The sequence below is a fragment of the Aquarana catesbeiana genome, linkage group LG03 (assembly GCF_042186555.1).
Source record: "Aquarana catesbeiana isolate 2022-GZ linkage group LG03, ASM4218655v1, whole genome shotgun sequence".
Classification (NCBI taxonomy): domain Eukaryota; kingdom Metazoa; phylum Chordata; class Amphibia; order Anura; family Ranidae; genus Aquarana; species Aquarana catesbeiana.
In genome coordinates, this window is record NC_133326.1 from 454,966,810 (window position 1) to 454,983,112 (window position 16,303).

Sequence of the window (16,303 nt, forward strand, 5' to 3'; positions counted from 1 at the left end):
TAAAAAAATAAAATTAAAGCCAATCATAAATTAGGCTTTTATAGTTTAATTCAGCAGACACATGCAGTGAATTTCCATTCCAGAAACATTATACCTTGAATGAAAACATCCAGAGAAGCTTTTGTTGTACAGATAAGAAAGGAAAATCAGGATTTAGGAGTAAAATAATGAAAGAAAATTTTAAATTAAAGGAAAAACCTTTGAAGCATTATCAAAACACATTGCTCAACTGCTAAAACAATGTAACTAAAATACAAATAAGATTAAAAGTGGTTCTAAATAATCAGGATTTATAGGTTAAAAAATGCTTAAAAAAAACTTAAAGTACTTGAAACTTAGCAAAAATTATCAATATATCATTAAACTAATAAGTTAGAGTCCCAGGATTTAATTTTGTATCATAATGCTCCCAGGTTTGTCAACACATGTTGTGACTTAAGTAACTTTCCTAAACAGCGTTTGCATCTTAGATATCCACATAATACAACATCAGTGATATTTCTGAAAAAGAACAACTTCTGTGAATGAATGCTATTTATAGTGCTTCAATGCCTCTTGCTAACATACATTTGTGAAACAAAATACAAGAGGCGCTACTGCACAGCAGCTACAGGCATCAATTCTGGGGGAACCTAGACATATACAGATTCTAGGATCCTAAAAAGGTGATTCTAAAAATACCCATGTATTAATTAATTAGGTATTGAAAAATGTATGTGTCAAGACCAATTGCAGCAACTGCCTTGGAACAGAAGAGTTTTCAAAAGCCTCTCAACCACTGTCACTAAAACAAGAATGAGGCATAAACATGTTGCTGTTGTTGGACCATTTGTAACAAATGCCCATTACTTCAGGGATATAAAAACCTTCAGTAGTCTTACCATCTGCCGAGACTTATGTATCTTGTACATTTACTTTTTTACATTTACACCATTACTTAAGTCAAATGTATTTTTCCTTTTTTATATTTATTTTTTAAAAGATGATTTTTCTTGGTTATAGTAAATGTATCATTTAAACAGAACCTGTCATGCGAGAAATATACCCAGTATAATTCTAACACCCCTCTGTATGATGACTGTCTTTGACTATATGCGTATGAGTAGGCTATATAAAATCGTGGAACAATTATACAACTCAATTCATCTGACATCAAAATCTGCATATTTTTCAGTGGCTCACTAAGAAATAAAGCTGAATAGTCAGCACGATAGTAAAGAGGCTATCACCTTAAGAGAATGTTACCCATGAATTCACAATGTATATTAAAACAGGTTCCTTTTTTTTAACTGTTTATTTAGGGTATTTTCCATATTTTACAGAAAAAGGAGAGCAAGGTAAATAATACACCATACATCATAAATGTGGTAACCAAGAATGGCTACTAGTACCATTCAAGCAGGGGGGTGAGGACATGAAGTGCAGATCCTCAGGTGCCACCCGGGGAGTATTAAAACATGTTCTTTTTACATTTTTGACTAAACATTTCTAGAAATGTCAAACTGTTGAAGCAGAGTGTTGCATCCATTTTTTTTAGTTTTTAGTAGTACTGGTAGTAATATATTATATTTAATTTTAACTGTAAAATTTGAAAAAAACTAAATGTATTTAAAACAAAATACATATTATATTAATATAAAACTCTTTAAATTAAAAACAGAACTTCTGGTCAAAACTGTTTAACCATCAAATTTAAAACTGAATAAGATAATAATGTGTGTGCATGTGTGTAGTATATATATATATATATATATATATATATATATATATATATATATATATATATTACTGTATATATTAGTACCACTACAGTTTGATACAAAACATACGAATTGTCTCCCTGGCATTTTATGCTTGTAAATTAACAAAAAGCTTATGAAAGCTGGCTATCCATTTGAAGAGACTGCAATGGCATGATCTTGGTTTGAAATGGTTATGGTATGAGCAAATCCAAACTATTTAAACTTTAATGAGAACAATAAGTAGTTTTAATCTCATAAAAATGTTTATCAGTGGTCTGCCTGCTCAGAACTGATAAGGCCCAATCATATTCACGGGGTTAATGCTCATTTTTTAAAATTAAAAATAAGCTATATAGGGTTGTATAATATTGATGTAAATAATAATATTAATACAAATTCTCCCAAAATACTTACTGGATTTTTCTTCTTTTTCTCTTTGTCCTTGCTTGGCTTCCTGTTACTAACAAAATAATGGAGGGTGCCATATTCCACCAAGGCAGAGAATACAAAGATGAAGCACACTGAGACAAAAAGGTCCATTGCTGTCACATAGGAAACTTTTGGGAGAGATTTCCGGGCAATAGTACTTAGAGTGGTCATTGTGAGCACAGTTGTAATACCTGTTTGAAAAAGTAGATGCCATTTAAAAACACAAAAAAAAATGGTTACTGTGGTTTGTAAGATGTTGTGGGTAACCTAGACATGAAAACAATAGGTAGATAACAAAGACAACATTTATATTTTACTAGTTTTGTATTAGACATGAGCCCTTATTTGTAATCATGTGTGTATGGGTGGAGAAACACATAGATTCACAGATTTTTGGATATAGCAGGTGCAATGCTTGTGCAATCATTACCTTATCTATGGTGTACATTTTTGTGGGTCAGAATGGCACCATTTTGAGAAAAGAATGTTTCTGGCAGTGGTATTAGACTATTTATAGAACTTGCCTACTTTTGTTGTCCATTAGGTATGGAAGCAGACTGGGGGAGATTTACTACAACTGGAGCATTTAGAATCCGGTACAGTTGTGCATGGTAACCAATCAGCTTTCAATTTCAGCTTAGACAAAAACATATTGAAGCTGACTGGCTTCTATGCAGAGCTGCACCAGATTTTGCTCTCTCTAGTTTTAGTAAATAACCCCCACTGTGTTAACACCAGTTAACTAATAAAATGCCTTTCAACAAAGTCTAATGAACCAATCTATATTAGACTGTAATTAAACCTGAAGCATTAATGCATGTTCACATAAATTTGACATATCATAAACGTTAGCTCGATACAAACACCTTAAACCTCCCTTGAGAGTGGCTTCATGCACATGTGCGCAGGTCATAAGGGTATAATGATCAGTAACCTTTTCACTGAGAAAGGTATATTCCATGTGTCATTGCTTTATCTCTCTTTGGTAGTAATCACAACACAGGGTTAAATAAAGCACAGCCTGTTACAGTTGTATTTCTATATGTAGTCAATAAATCATAGCATTTTACAGATGACACTGAGTAGCTGGCTTGATTCTACTACTATTTAATAAAGCACAGATTGATTTTTTACATCTGAGGCCATTGTGGAAATTACAAAAATGCTTTGGGTGTTTACAGCTAATCACTTCTGCAAGCTCAAAATCTCATCTCCTGTGCCAGGTCCAATTCCATCATGCGTATGGTCTCCTCTGCTGTTGTCTATTATACTATATTTTCCTGCATCCTAACTTAGCACGGTGAGTGAGGAGTTCACGGAACTTGAGTTTCATGTACACCAGTCTTTTTTTTTTTTTTTGCTGTGAAAGTTCATGCTCAGTTTGGTGTCAGTTGAGAGTGGCATCGGGGTCTCTGTAACCCTAATCTTGAAGTGTAGCACACATGATAGACATCCTATGAAAACCTATGATGTCTCCTTATTGTAAACCCTTTACCACCAGTAAATTTTGTCATAAATGGGGGCTCATCAGACACGTTGTATCGATGTAATATAATTAAAACAGTAGATGAAGAAAAGTAAATTTGGATAAAGTCATTTAAAAGTACATAAAAACCCATTCAGATATTGAACCTGCAAAAACACCTACAAAATACATAACTACAATTAGGATGCATAGGTGTACACGGGTGCCACATTATATTATGCATCATTAAAAAAACAAATTTATTAAAGTAAAGGTTTTTAGTGTAAATAGGTCACTTAATTATAATGCACCTGTGCCCAAGCCATGGGTATTTTTTATATAAGAACAAATTTTAATTATTTGTAAGAAGCAGTAAAAAAGCTCCAAAACACGCTATCACTGATCTCTATAATTGTGTGTACGTTGAGATTGAGTTTGTGTTTTAGTTGGTTTCTAATAGCTTAAAAAAACTGATGGTGTATAGCCTAGGCCAGTGATGGTGAACCTCGGCACTCCAGATGTTTTGGAACTACATTTCCCATGATGCTCATGCACTCTGCAGCGTAGTTGAACATCATGGGAAATGTAGTTACAAAACATCTGGAGTGCCAAGGTTCGCCATCACTGGCCTAGGCACATGTTACCTTAAATACGATGTTATGCTTTATTGTTGGTCTTTAAAAAAAAAATTATTTTTGTTTGATTTTGCTTAATGAGTTAAAGAGGAATGTTGGAGATTATGACTGTGCTTGCATTAGCTAGTTACATTTAATTTTCTTTATTTAGTGACATATTAGACAGTAACATCAATACAAGCAAATTTAAGGAATCATACAATAAACCATCATGCATCACATATTATTGTTTACAATTCTTATGGACTATATTTTGAACAAAAAATGACAGTTTTAAAGCCAACCTTTGTGATAAAAATAATACATGCAGCTATTTATGCAGGAAAACATGTGCATTATTTTTTTTACAGCAGCATGCACAACATTGCACCTGTGATCAGTAGCTGCAGCTCTGTCACCCGTATCTCTGTACAGGCTTTCAGTTAAAGGGCTGTAAACAGTGTGAATAAACTACAAGCCATCTGCAGCAGTGGCAGACAGAACTTGTAGTTTCTTTTTATTCATAGATTCCTGTGAATGAATAATGCAGCTGTTACAGCGGGTGTAATGAGAGGAGCTGTCACAGGGAAGGGGGCTCTGGTGGCAGCAGGTGGGTGCATAGCAGCATGTTACACCCAAAATATGGGTAACATGCTTCTAAAGGTGAACCTATCCTTTAAAGACAACCAATAATATAAAGGTAGTAACTCTAATAAGCTGTATAATATTTCAACCATTCCAAATGTATGTTACTGTTATGTGTAGATTATATTGTTAATGGTGTTTCCCAGGTATGGATTCCCCTTTCTTAAGAGTTAAAAACAAGACCAAATAGAGTAAAAATGTAAGTTTCCTAAAAAAGAGGTGTTGACAGCAGAATTCCCATTTGTCTTCCACACTGGTGCTAAAAGTAGAGAAGGATGTATTTCAACTTTGCTATATTTTTAGATACATTGTTAGGGACATCATTCTCCACAATGTAATTGATCAAGTTATTTGACATTTGTTTCATAGGAGAGCTATTTAATTGCTAGGGCTTTCCATATTGTTTATAGGGTATCTTTTAAGCAAGGATTTGTGACATCTTGACCACAGATGATTCTCCCTTATACCAAAGCTTCAACCATCATGGAATAGGGCCACCCAACAACAGCATCAACTTAGCTAGGGCGTTGGATTCTAGAGAAGTGCCTTTTAGCTAAAAGTTAGTACTGTATTTGCACAATGAGCAAATGTACATGTAAACAGTGTCATAGTTTCAGGTGTTTTTACCCATATGATTTGGCTACCAATATACGTGCTTAATGCACATGTATCAATGACATCACTCCCCAGGATCCACTAAATGATCTTCCTCATCCTTCACTTTATTTTCCACAATGTTTTTCTACAAGTGCCCGAACAGTGAGTCAGGCACAAAACTCTTTCCTCACCTTACTATATTATTGTCAGTGCTTGTTTTAATTTTTTTTATTATTACAGAATGACACTGTTCTGCTTCAGTAAGTTTTTATTAAAATTGTAAAAATTGCAAAGCAATGTCTGGATACAATGATTAAAATGGAGTTATTCAATTACAATGAAAGTTTTGAGACATTGCTACCCAAAATCACATTGTAACTACTATAGAACATATGGAGATAAGTGGATAATGGACATAATGAACTTTTTAGTTGAATGCGTAGGGTGGGGGATGAAACTTGCATGACCACACATGGGCTCAATGCATGGTTGGACCTCCCATTTATATTTATCACAGGTACTTATAAAACGCTCTCAATTTACATAGCACTTTACATATATATTTTATATTCACATCAGTCCCTGCCCTCAAGGAGCTTACAATCTAAGGCTCCTAACTCACATTCATATATACAGGGGCCAATTTAGACAGGATCCAATTAACCTTCCAGCATGTCTTTGGAGTGTGGAAGGAAACAGGTGTACCTGGAGGAAACCCACGCAGGCACAGGGAGAACATACAATCTCCAGCCAGGTAGTGCTGTGGTTGGGATTCGAACCAACTAGTGCTGCTAGGTGGAAGTGCTGGGACTTAGCCACTGTGCTGGGATATCAGTATTCCAACTCTGCTGGGGTAACCCAATTGTCAAGTTATGTCCATCAAGAAAAAATACCAAAATGTATGAAAGAGTATGAGCCACAGGAAAAGGAAAGAAGAAAAGAAACATAAAGAAAAGGGTGAGTAAGGTATAGGATGAGGTAAACACAGAAATGGACAATGACACTGTTTATACTTTCCATTCTAGGGATTAGCATATGGGGCAAAGTTCGGTTTGCCAGAGGTTCATCAAACCCAGAAAACTGTTCCATGGGGAACATGTATCAATGGAAAACAAAACAAAGAAAAAACTGCGCTAAACCCTCATGTAGTGTGATAGGGTATATGTGAAAAGACACCAAATTGAATATGGATGTATATATGAAATCATAAACAAAAATTATATGACACAAAAAACAAATTACTACCAATCAATACCAAGTGCATATAGATCAAAAAGGTGCCAAAAGCACAAAATGGTGAAAATAAATAAATAAGCAACAAAGTCCTTAACCCAGAAAAGAAAATCTTCTAGCGAGATGGGAAGAGTCCCCTGATAGCTCTTCATAGGGAACAGTGTATAAAGGTGGAAAGTGGGAAAAACACCCCTCGCAGTGATCCTCCACCGTTAAGAATACACGCTTACCAGATAGTAAGCTCAACAAGCTCGTAAATAAACCAAGGACCAGATAGACAGCGGGTATTGGAGCATCCCTCTATGTAGCGTGGCAGATGGCAGGCAAACCAGGTACTTGCAGGACCTTGAATCCAGGTATCCAACCAGCATCAGGATATCACTCAAGCGGTATACCGCAGGCATGCATGGGGAAGTTTGCCACAACACAAGTCACAAACATAGGAGCAAAGAAGAGATGTCCATAGTGTAACTCCGTTACAATAGATTTATTAATAAAAAGTAGAAAACTTACAATTCAGCATTAAAAAAGGAACGAAATCACCGGCCGGCTGGCGAGCGCCCGTTCAGAGTGAAAAGCGATGATATCAGAGCGTCAACCTCCCGATGTACGTTTCGTCTGTATCCGACGTCGTATGGGGAACAGGCGACACTCTGAGTCATCACCACTATATAGACAGATAAAACCACTCCTCGTTGTGATCTCCCAAAGGCGTACAGCGCATGTGTCAAATCCACAAGGGCGGTCGGATAAAGACTGACCACGTAGCAAACAATCATCTTATCAGATGAAATTAGAAAAGGGATAAATAAATTAAATGTATTAAACCCATAAAAATACAAACCAAACTAAAAAATAATCAATAGGACATTCAACCAATGAAATAAAGAATATGTACCCACATAGTAATAGCAGCATAGATTTGCTACAAGACAGTATAGCACCATCTTGTGGGAAAAAATGAATTGAAAAAAATTAATAAAATGAATGAATGAAAATCTAAAAAAATATATATGAATAAAAATATAAATGATGAATGAATTTAATAAAACCAAATCCAACTAAAATTTTTTTTTTTAAATAATAATTATACTCATAAAAGGACAAGCATAATAGATAAGTATATCCACAGTGGTTTACCACTCTCTTCTATCAATTAAAAAACATATACAATTCTATGTATAGACACATGAGATAACGACACTGAGAAATCACACCGAGTTCACATAAACCTAAAAATGGACATCAAACCGCAAAGTCAGTAGTGGAAAATGGCTAGATTAGGCATTATCAATAAAGGCATTTAGATCTGTCTCCACATTTAACCCAAAAGGTGTGTAGCACTTAATCCTATGTATCCATTTCCAAACGTGATATGCCCAGCACCAAAGAGCCTCCCCTCCACGGACAGGTGAATTTATCTATCCCCAGAAAGACAGTTTTATCTGGATTCTTATGGGCTTCCAGATAATGCCTAGACACAGGGTGTTTGGGGAAACCATTCAAAATATTTGTCACATGCTTGTTGAGTCTAACCATAAGGGGTCGCTTAGTCCTTCCCACATACTGTAACCCGCAAGGGCATTGGAGCAGGTATACGACCCCCTTGGTGGAGCAAGTGACAAAAGGCTTAATCGCAAAATCAACCTGCGTACTATTGGATCTAAAAGAATGGGTTCTCCTCTGAGTACAACCATTCAATGTGCATATTCTGCATCGCCTACACTGGTAGAATCCTGTGAGATTGTCAAAGAATCCCTTTTTAATGATAGGTGGATCAATAATATTGTCGGCAACTGTGCCAAACATGTATCAATGCAAAATAAATAAATAAATATATAAAAGAAAATACCATTCAGAGAAAAAGAATTACAACAAAATGACTTAAACCCCCTAAAGATTATACAATAGATTTTCTGAAAGCAAAGATAGAATAAAAAGATGTTATTTTTTTGTAGAACAATATTTGCACTGTTTATTAAGTCTAAATTTTCACAAAAAATACAGTAAAATTAATTTGTGTACACAAACACAATATAATATCCAATGCTTCTGTACAACATAAAATATGAGGTTGTGTATAGTCAGGCCTCAAAAATATGTGAACCCATAAAATGGCAAACAATTACAGTGCCCAAATTATCAATAGGGAACACTTTAAATATTTTTACAGCTCATCAGTTTAAATGTAAGTGAGGGACCTAGAATTATTTCACTCTCTGAGTGTGGTGATGCCCAATATGTGTTGCACAATTCAATTGTTTCATTGTTCAATTGTTCAACATTACATACGTACTAACATTTAAAGGGAAAGTTGATACAGGGAATTTTCGATTGCCTCTCAGGGGATCAGGAAGGAATTTTTCCCCTGCTGTAGCAAATTGGATCATACTTTGCTGGAGTTCTTCACCTTTCTCTGGATCAACTGTGATTATAGGATTGGGTTTATGGGATTGTATGATTTTTTTTCTTTTTTATTGGTTGAATTAGATGGACTTGTATCTTTTTTTAACCTGAATAACTATGTAACTATGTTTACATACATATGCGTGCCCTATGAATGCACTTGTGTTTAGATGCATATGTGCAGTGTGATGGGGTGCTTTAATATTTTTTTATTATTATTAAAAAAAATATATTTAACTTTACTTCTATAATAAGGGAGCTAACAACCTTCCTATGTGATAGTACTGGGCAGGTGACGGGTACTCTTTAAAAATACATCAGGCATCTATGGGACCCCTAATATCTCCAATGCCCTCCACTCCATCTGACTAAGCACAGGACTATGCTTGATCTCCTCTTGCTTACCATCCTGATACCATTAGTTGTAGTATGGCACTACCCAGAACCACTGAGAAGGAGAAATTGCATGGGGAAGAGGAGGGGGGGGGCAACTGAGAGCCCAGATCATTTTACAGAAAATCCCAGAGCCTGTTGATTAAAAATAGCTATGGTTCCTTAAGCCTGCACATGAAGTTGTGAAACAGTCTGATTTACCCCTAAAAAAGTCCAATCGAACGTTGTCAGGGGCTATTGGATGAAACGCTGCATTGGGAGGAGTTCTGACGTCACGACACTGCAACGTGATGACCACGGCCATCTTTGTGGTGAAACAAATGTTGCTTATACAGACTGCTGTCTTTTACATGCTCGTTTTTATCTGATGAAATGTGAGTACCCTGGATTTTTCTTTGAATAAATATGACCCTGGTTTTATAATACTACACCATGAGGAGTTCCTTTTTTTATATTTTATGCATGCACCTCTGAATTTTTGGTGGAACTACAAGACCCAGCCATCTGTGATCTCCATTAATGGTTTTGTGGCTTTGTGAATTTATCACGCCTGTTTGACCACCTGTGATTAAGTGGTCTATTCTTTTTGGTAAGAGGCCTGGTGTGTTGATGTTTGGTGGAGGATAAGTCTGTATTCATCTAATTTGTATTCCTGTCTACACTGTGGGTGATTTCAGTGTTTTCTCCTGAACAAGGACTTTATTTCAAAAACTATGGACTTTTTATTTGCAATACTACATTTATAACGCTGCATATCATTATATTTTTAATGATGGATACATGTCAAGTTCAACATCAAGTTCATAAAGCCATCATCAAGTTCATAAATGTAATGCTCAGGTGCTGATGGTGACTGCTTGTACACTGCAGAGGAACCATTACTTTGCTGTAGCAGATAATTAAGAATTCTTGGCCAAAAGAGAGCATTGTGAAAAGACGATGGTTATGATATAGTTTTGGTTTTGAAAGGAAACTGAAAATAAATATGAAGAGGTGGAAGTAGAGGTTAGGCCTAATTTTGGTAGTCACTGTGCTCCTATATGACATTTGATGGCATTTCACATGTTTCCAAATGTGTTCCTAGATGCCAGAACAAGGCCACCTCCACTCACCAAACTTTTAACACTTGATATTACAGTAGCATAGATGGCGAGGGGAACCATAAATAAATAATGGCCGATTAAGCCTACCATTGTGAAAATGACAAATCAGTGTCTACTGCAGTTACATTTCTGGTTTAAAACTTAGTAAAATGATTTAAAAATAAAATATAGACATTCCTTAAAATAGCGTGTACCTGGGGGGGTGTGTCCTGCTGGCGCTCAGGACAGAGGCTAACTGAAGAGCTACAGCTTCACAGCCTGCGGATTATTACAGCGACAAGGCAGCTTCCCCTTGGACTCCCAGGTACCCGATCCAGCCACCGACACTCTCCAGAATGCGGAAGTGGGGTTTCCCTGTGGCTGGTACTTCAAAAGCTGACAGATTTCTTCCCCCCCCGGCCAGGGAACAGTAGCCCTTCAGGTCTGGTATGGATATTAAGGGGAACCCTGCACCAATTTCTTTTTAAAAAATGGCGTAGGGGTCCCCCAAAATCCATACCAGGCCCTTCAGGTCTGGTATGGATTTTAAGGGGAACCCTGAGCCAAAATAAAAAAAATGGCATAGGGGTCCCCCCAAAATCCATACCAGACCCTTATCTGAGCACGCAACCTGGCAGGCCGCAGGAAAAGGGGGGATGTGAGAGCGCCTCCCCTCCTGAACCGAACCAGGCCACATGCCCTCAACATGGGAAGGATGCTTTGGGGTCCCCCCAAAACATCTTGTCCCCATGTTGATGGGGAAAAGGGCCTCATCCCCCATAACCTTTGCCCAGTGGTTGTGGGGGCCTGTGGGCGGGGGGCTTATCGGAATCTTGAAGCACCCTTTAACAAGGTGACCCCCAGATCCCGCCCCCCATGTGAATGGGTATTGGGTAAGTAAGTGTCAAAATGTTAAAAATGACAGTAGACAATTTGAGATAAGTCCTTTATTGAAAAAAAAAAACTGTTCCACGATGTCCTCTCATCTTCGATCACAGCATTCGTGGACCAAGAAAAGGAAAAAACCCTGAAACTCCTCCTCCAAGGGAGGCTCCTACCGACTAAATCCTCTTCGCTATTTAACAAGGGGGCCCCCAGATCCTGGACCCCCACCCTATGTGAATGAGTATGGGTTACATTGTACCCCTACCCATTCACCTAAAAAAAAGTGTCAAAAGTAAAATGCAGAACACATTTTTTTAAAGTAATTTATTAAGAACAACAAAAAAGTGTAGCGCTGAACAATATCAACCATAGAGAAACTGTATACCAGTCTGTGTACAGTGAAAAGGATCAACTGTATTAGAAAAGAGAATCTCATAACTAGGTAGTCCTCATATAGAATTTGTGACTAAACAATGAAGGTGAGTAGTCCTCATAAAATATGTTTTAAACAGCAAAAGAATTTCTTTAGAAGGAATATATTCAGCGTCCCACATATGAGTCAGCTCACTCCCACCGAGAGATGAAGAGGCTTACCGGATAAGGTGGACCCAAAGGGGCATACGCCGAATTGGGTCAGATAAGGCTTGGGTGGTGAGTGGCTGTAATGGGCTCAAAGACAGATGTTTTCTCGCGGATTACTGTATTCCTCCGAGTGACACTCAGGTCCTAAAAGGTATAGGTAATCTCACGGATGTGGATGGTCCTGTGGATCCTAGGGGTGTTCCGTGGATGGATCCCTCAAGGCAGTATGACATGGACCAGGAAATGGTGTGGCAAGATAGGGGAAGAAAAGAGGGGCCACATAGTGTAAATCCGAAAACGAAAATTTTATTCAAAATAAATAGAAATACACTCACATGTAGATCCAAAATGTATAAAAACAGCGCTGTGAGAAAAAGTGGCGACAGTGGGGTCCTGCCCGACGCGTTTCGTCCTCATAGACGTCGTCTGGGGGGTTTCCCCCACTGTAGCCACCCCAATATATATAGCAGATGTGTCAATGATCATGGGAAACAGCTCCACGTTAGAAACAAACATTACTTCCGGTAACAGCCAAAATGGACGTCCGGCGTGCATTCCAGGCGTGCGTACCACGCCTCCCTTCCATGGTAAACCGGAAGTGTGCGAACGATCTAACAAGAGCGCAAAAAATAAATAAAAGGATGGACTGTATATTGTCATATCTGTCCAACTATGGCAAGAGGTCAAGTGAAGTGCAGAAAGTGAAAGAATACTACGTGCAGCAATGTGAGCGCCGATCAGGAAAGTGTCCCTGATACTGCGCATACGCTGTACGTGCGCAGGGAAGCAAAGCGTCACGTCTGTATGGACGTAGCCATAGAGAGATGACGCTGCCGGGAGGAGCCTGAGATCTGAGGGGTGGTACAATAGAACTTGGATTGTACCTGCGCAGTAGGAGCAAAAGGGTACTCAGTATGCTAGTGAGGGGGACAGGCTAGTGCGATCGGGATGTCAGCAGATGGCATAACATAGGGGTCATCTTGTTCAAGGAGAGTGACAATGTAAAAGAAATATTTAAAAAGAGCCAAGTTACAGGCCTATGTGCTAAAAGACTCAGAAAGTGCATATGTGAAAATGTGAGGAAAAAACATTGAAGTATAATAAAGAAAGCTGCTTCAAGTAGTGCACCAACAATGTATAGTATAATGTCTTAAAGGATGAGTGACCCCCAATACAAGGATGAGGGGAACTAATCTGTAGTAGTGGAGGTGTAACTCTGAAAACCTCCATAAATGGTTGAAAGAAATTAACCGAATGAAAATTAAAAAAAAAAAATTAAAAAATTAAAAAATTAATAAGTGGAGCGGGTTCCCATGACAATATACATAAAACAATACGTCCATATACCTAGATGCAAATAAAATATAAAATGTATTAATACACAGAATGATGAGTGAAATTCAAAAGGGAATACACGGGGAATCCTCCCTGTGTATGGTAAATGCACCATAGAGTGCAACCATTATGTGTAAGGAAAGTGACCCATTACAATGGAATTAATGTAAAAGCCAAATAAAGGCTATAAAAACAAACAAAAAAAGGAAACCATAAAAGATTATATAGAGACCACAGAACAGAAACCAAAAAACAGAAAGGAGAGAGATCTGTCGCTTGGAAGTGGATGTCAGGCCCTATTAATGAAGGCGTTGACATCCAACTCCACATTCATACCCAATGGAAAAAGTGTACGGAGCTCATGGATCCAGAAAGTCTCCAGCCGTGACACACCCCTGGTCATAGCCCCACCCCTCCATGGGGGGACATATCGATCGATTACTATGAATTGTGTCCCAGCGATCACCCGATTGTGATGTAACTTGTAGTGTCGGGGAACTGTGTGTTTAGTATCACCGCTTTTAATCAAAGCAATATGTTCCGCTACTCTTATAGCAAAAGAGCGAATAGTGCGACCAACATATTGTTTTCCACAATGACATGTGATTAAGTAAACGATGTAACTGGTAGTACAGGTACAGAAGCGTTTGATGGAATAGCGTTTCTGTGTGACTGTTGAAGTGAATTATGTAGTTTTCCTTCCTATGCCAGTGTTATGCTGACACACAATGCATCTTCTACATGAGTAGAATCCCTCCATTTCATTGAAGAGTGGATGGCGTATGGGGGGGTTGATGATGTTGGGGGCAATTTTACTTTGTAACGTGGGGGCACCCTTAAGTAAAATTGCCCCCAACATCATCAACCCCCCATACGCTCCACTTATTAATTTTTTAATTTTTTATTTTTTTTTTTTAATTTTCATTCGGTTAATTTCTTTCAACCATTTATGGAGGTTTTCAGAGTTACACCTCCACTACTACAGATTAGTTCCCCTCATCCTTGTATTGGGGGTCACTCATCCTTTAAGACATTATACTATACATTGTTGGTGCACTACTTGAAGCAGCTTTCTTTATTATACTTCAATGTTTTTTCCTCACATTTTCACATATGCACTTTCTGAGTCTTTTAGCACATAGGCCTGTAACTTAGCTCTTTTTAAATATTTCTTTTACATTGTCACTCTCCTTGAACAAGATGACCCCTATGTTATGCCATCTGCTGACATCCCGATCGCACTAGCCTGTCCCCCTCACTAGCGTACTGAGTACCCTTTTGCTCCTACTGCGCAGGTACAATCCAAGTTCTATTGTACCACCCCTCAGATCTCAGGCTCCTCCCGGCAGCGTCATCTCTCTATGGCTATGTCCATACAGACGTGACGCTTTGCTTCCCTGCGCACGTACTGTGCATGCGCAGTATCAGGGACACTTTCCTGATCGGCGCTCACATTGCTGCACGTAGTATTCTTTCACTTTCTGCACTTCACTTGACCTCTTGCCATAGTTGGACAGATATGACAATATACAGTCCATCCTTTTATTTATTTTTTGCGCTCTTGTTAGATCGTTCGCACACTTCCGGTTTACCATGGAAGGGAGGCGTGGTACGCACGCCTGGAACGCACGCCGGACGTCCATTTTGGCTGTTACAGGAAGTAATGTTTGTTTCTAACGTGGAGCTGTTTCCCATGATCATTGACACATCTGCTATATATATTGGGGTGGCTACAGTGGGGGAAACCCCCCAGACGACGTCTATGAGGACAAAACGCGTCGGGCAGGACCCCACTGTTGCCACTTTTTCTCACAGCACTGTTTTTATACATTTTGGATCTACATGTGAGTGTATTTCTATTTATTTTGAATAAAATTTTCGGTTTCGGATTTACACTATGTGGCCCCTCTTTTCTTCCCCTATCTTGCCACACCATTTCCTGGTCCATGTCATACTGCCTTGAGGGATCCATCCACGGAACACCCCTAGGATCCACAGGACCATCCACATCCGTGAGATTACCTACACCTTTTAGGACCTGAGTGTCACTCGGAGGAATACAGTAATCCGCGAGAAAACATCTGTCTTTGAGCCCATTACAGCCACTCACCACCCAAGCCTTATCTGACCCAATTCGGCGTATGCCCCTTTGGGTCCACCTTATCCGGTAAGCCTCTTCATCTCTCGGTGGGAGTGAGCTGACTCATATGTGGGATGCTGAATATATTCCTTCTAAAGAAATTCTTTTGCTGTTTAAAACATATTTTATGAGGACTACTCACCTTCATTGTTTAGTCACAAATTCTATATGAGGACTACCTAGTTATGAGATTCTCTTTTCTAATACAGTTGATCCTTTTCACTGTACACAGACTGGTATACAGTTTCTCTATGGTTGATATTGTTTAGCGCTACACTTTTTTGTTGTTCTTTATATTTACACTTTGTTGGTCGTGTCAGCTGCTTTTGTTTCCCCCTTTTTTTGGGTAGCGCAGAATCATTTTGCATATAAAGTAATTTATTAGACAGCTCTGTGGTCTCTTCCGACTCCTCTCTGGTCTTCTCCGCTCTCTGCTGATGTCTTTTAGACCTCTCCGGTTCTTCTCCCTCTGTCCGCTGTCTTCTGTCTCTGCTGGGTCTTCTCTGCTATCTTCTCGCTCCTTTGTTGGGTCTTCTCCACTGTCTTCTCCCTCTGTTCTTCGATGTTGACTCTACACTCTCTCCCGCTCTAATGCCGGGTGTGCCACTACTTATATTGGCATAGGGCAGGGTCACCATGTGACATCATCCGGAGGCCCCCGCCCCACCCCTTATGATGTCACCGCCCGGGGCATGATGGTCGGTGATGTCACAAGGGGTGGGTCTCCTGTGACCCTGCCCCATGCCTATATAAGT

At 38.7% G+C, this 16,303-nt stretch overlaps 1 protein-coding gene across 2 annotated transcripts in view; it reads right to left on the reverse strand.

The window, feature by feature from the left end:
• Positions 1-16,303, reverse strand: part of GABRG2 (gamma-aminobutyric acid type A receptor subunit gamma2) — a 364,630-nt gene that overhangs the window by 12,896 nt on the left and 335,431 nt on the right. The window contains exons 8-9 of one of the 2 annotated variants that reach the window (XM_073620837.1): positions 2,157-2,362; positions 95-118 (exon numbers count right to left, since the gene is read on the reverse strand). In XM_073620837.1, coding sequence (XP_073476938.1) covers positions 95-118; positions 2,157-2,362 — 230 coding nt within the window. The remainder of the gene's footprint in view (positions 1-94; positions 119-2,156; positions 2,363-16,303) is intronic. The other variant, XM_073620838.1, reaches the window with a different exon arrangement.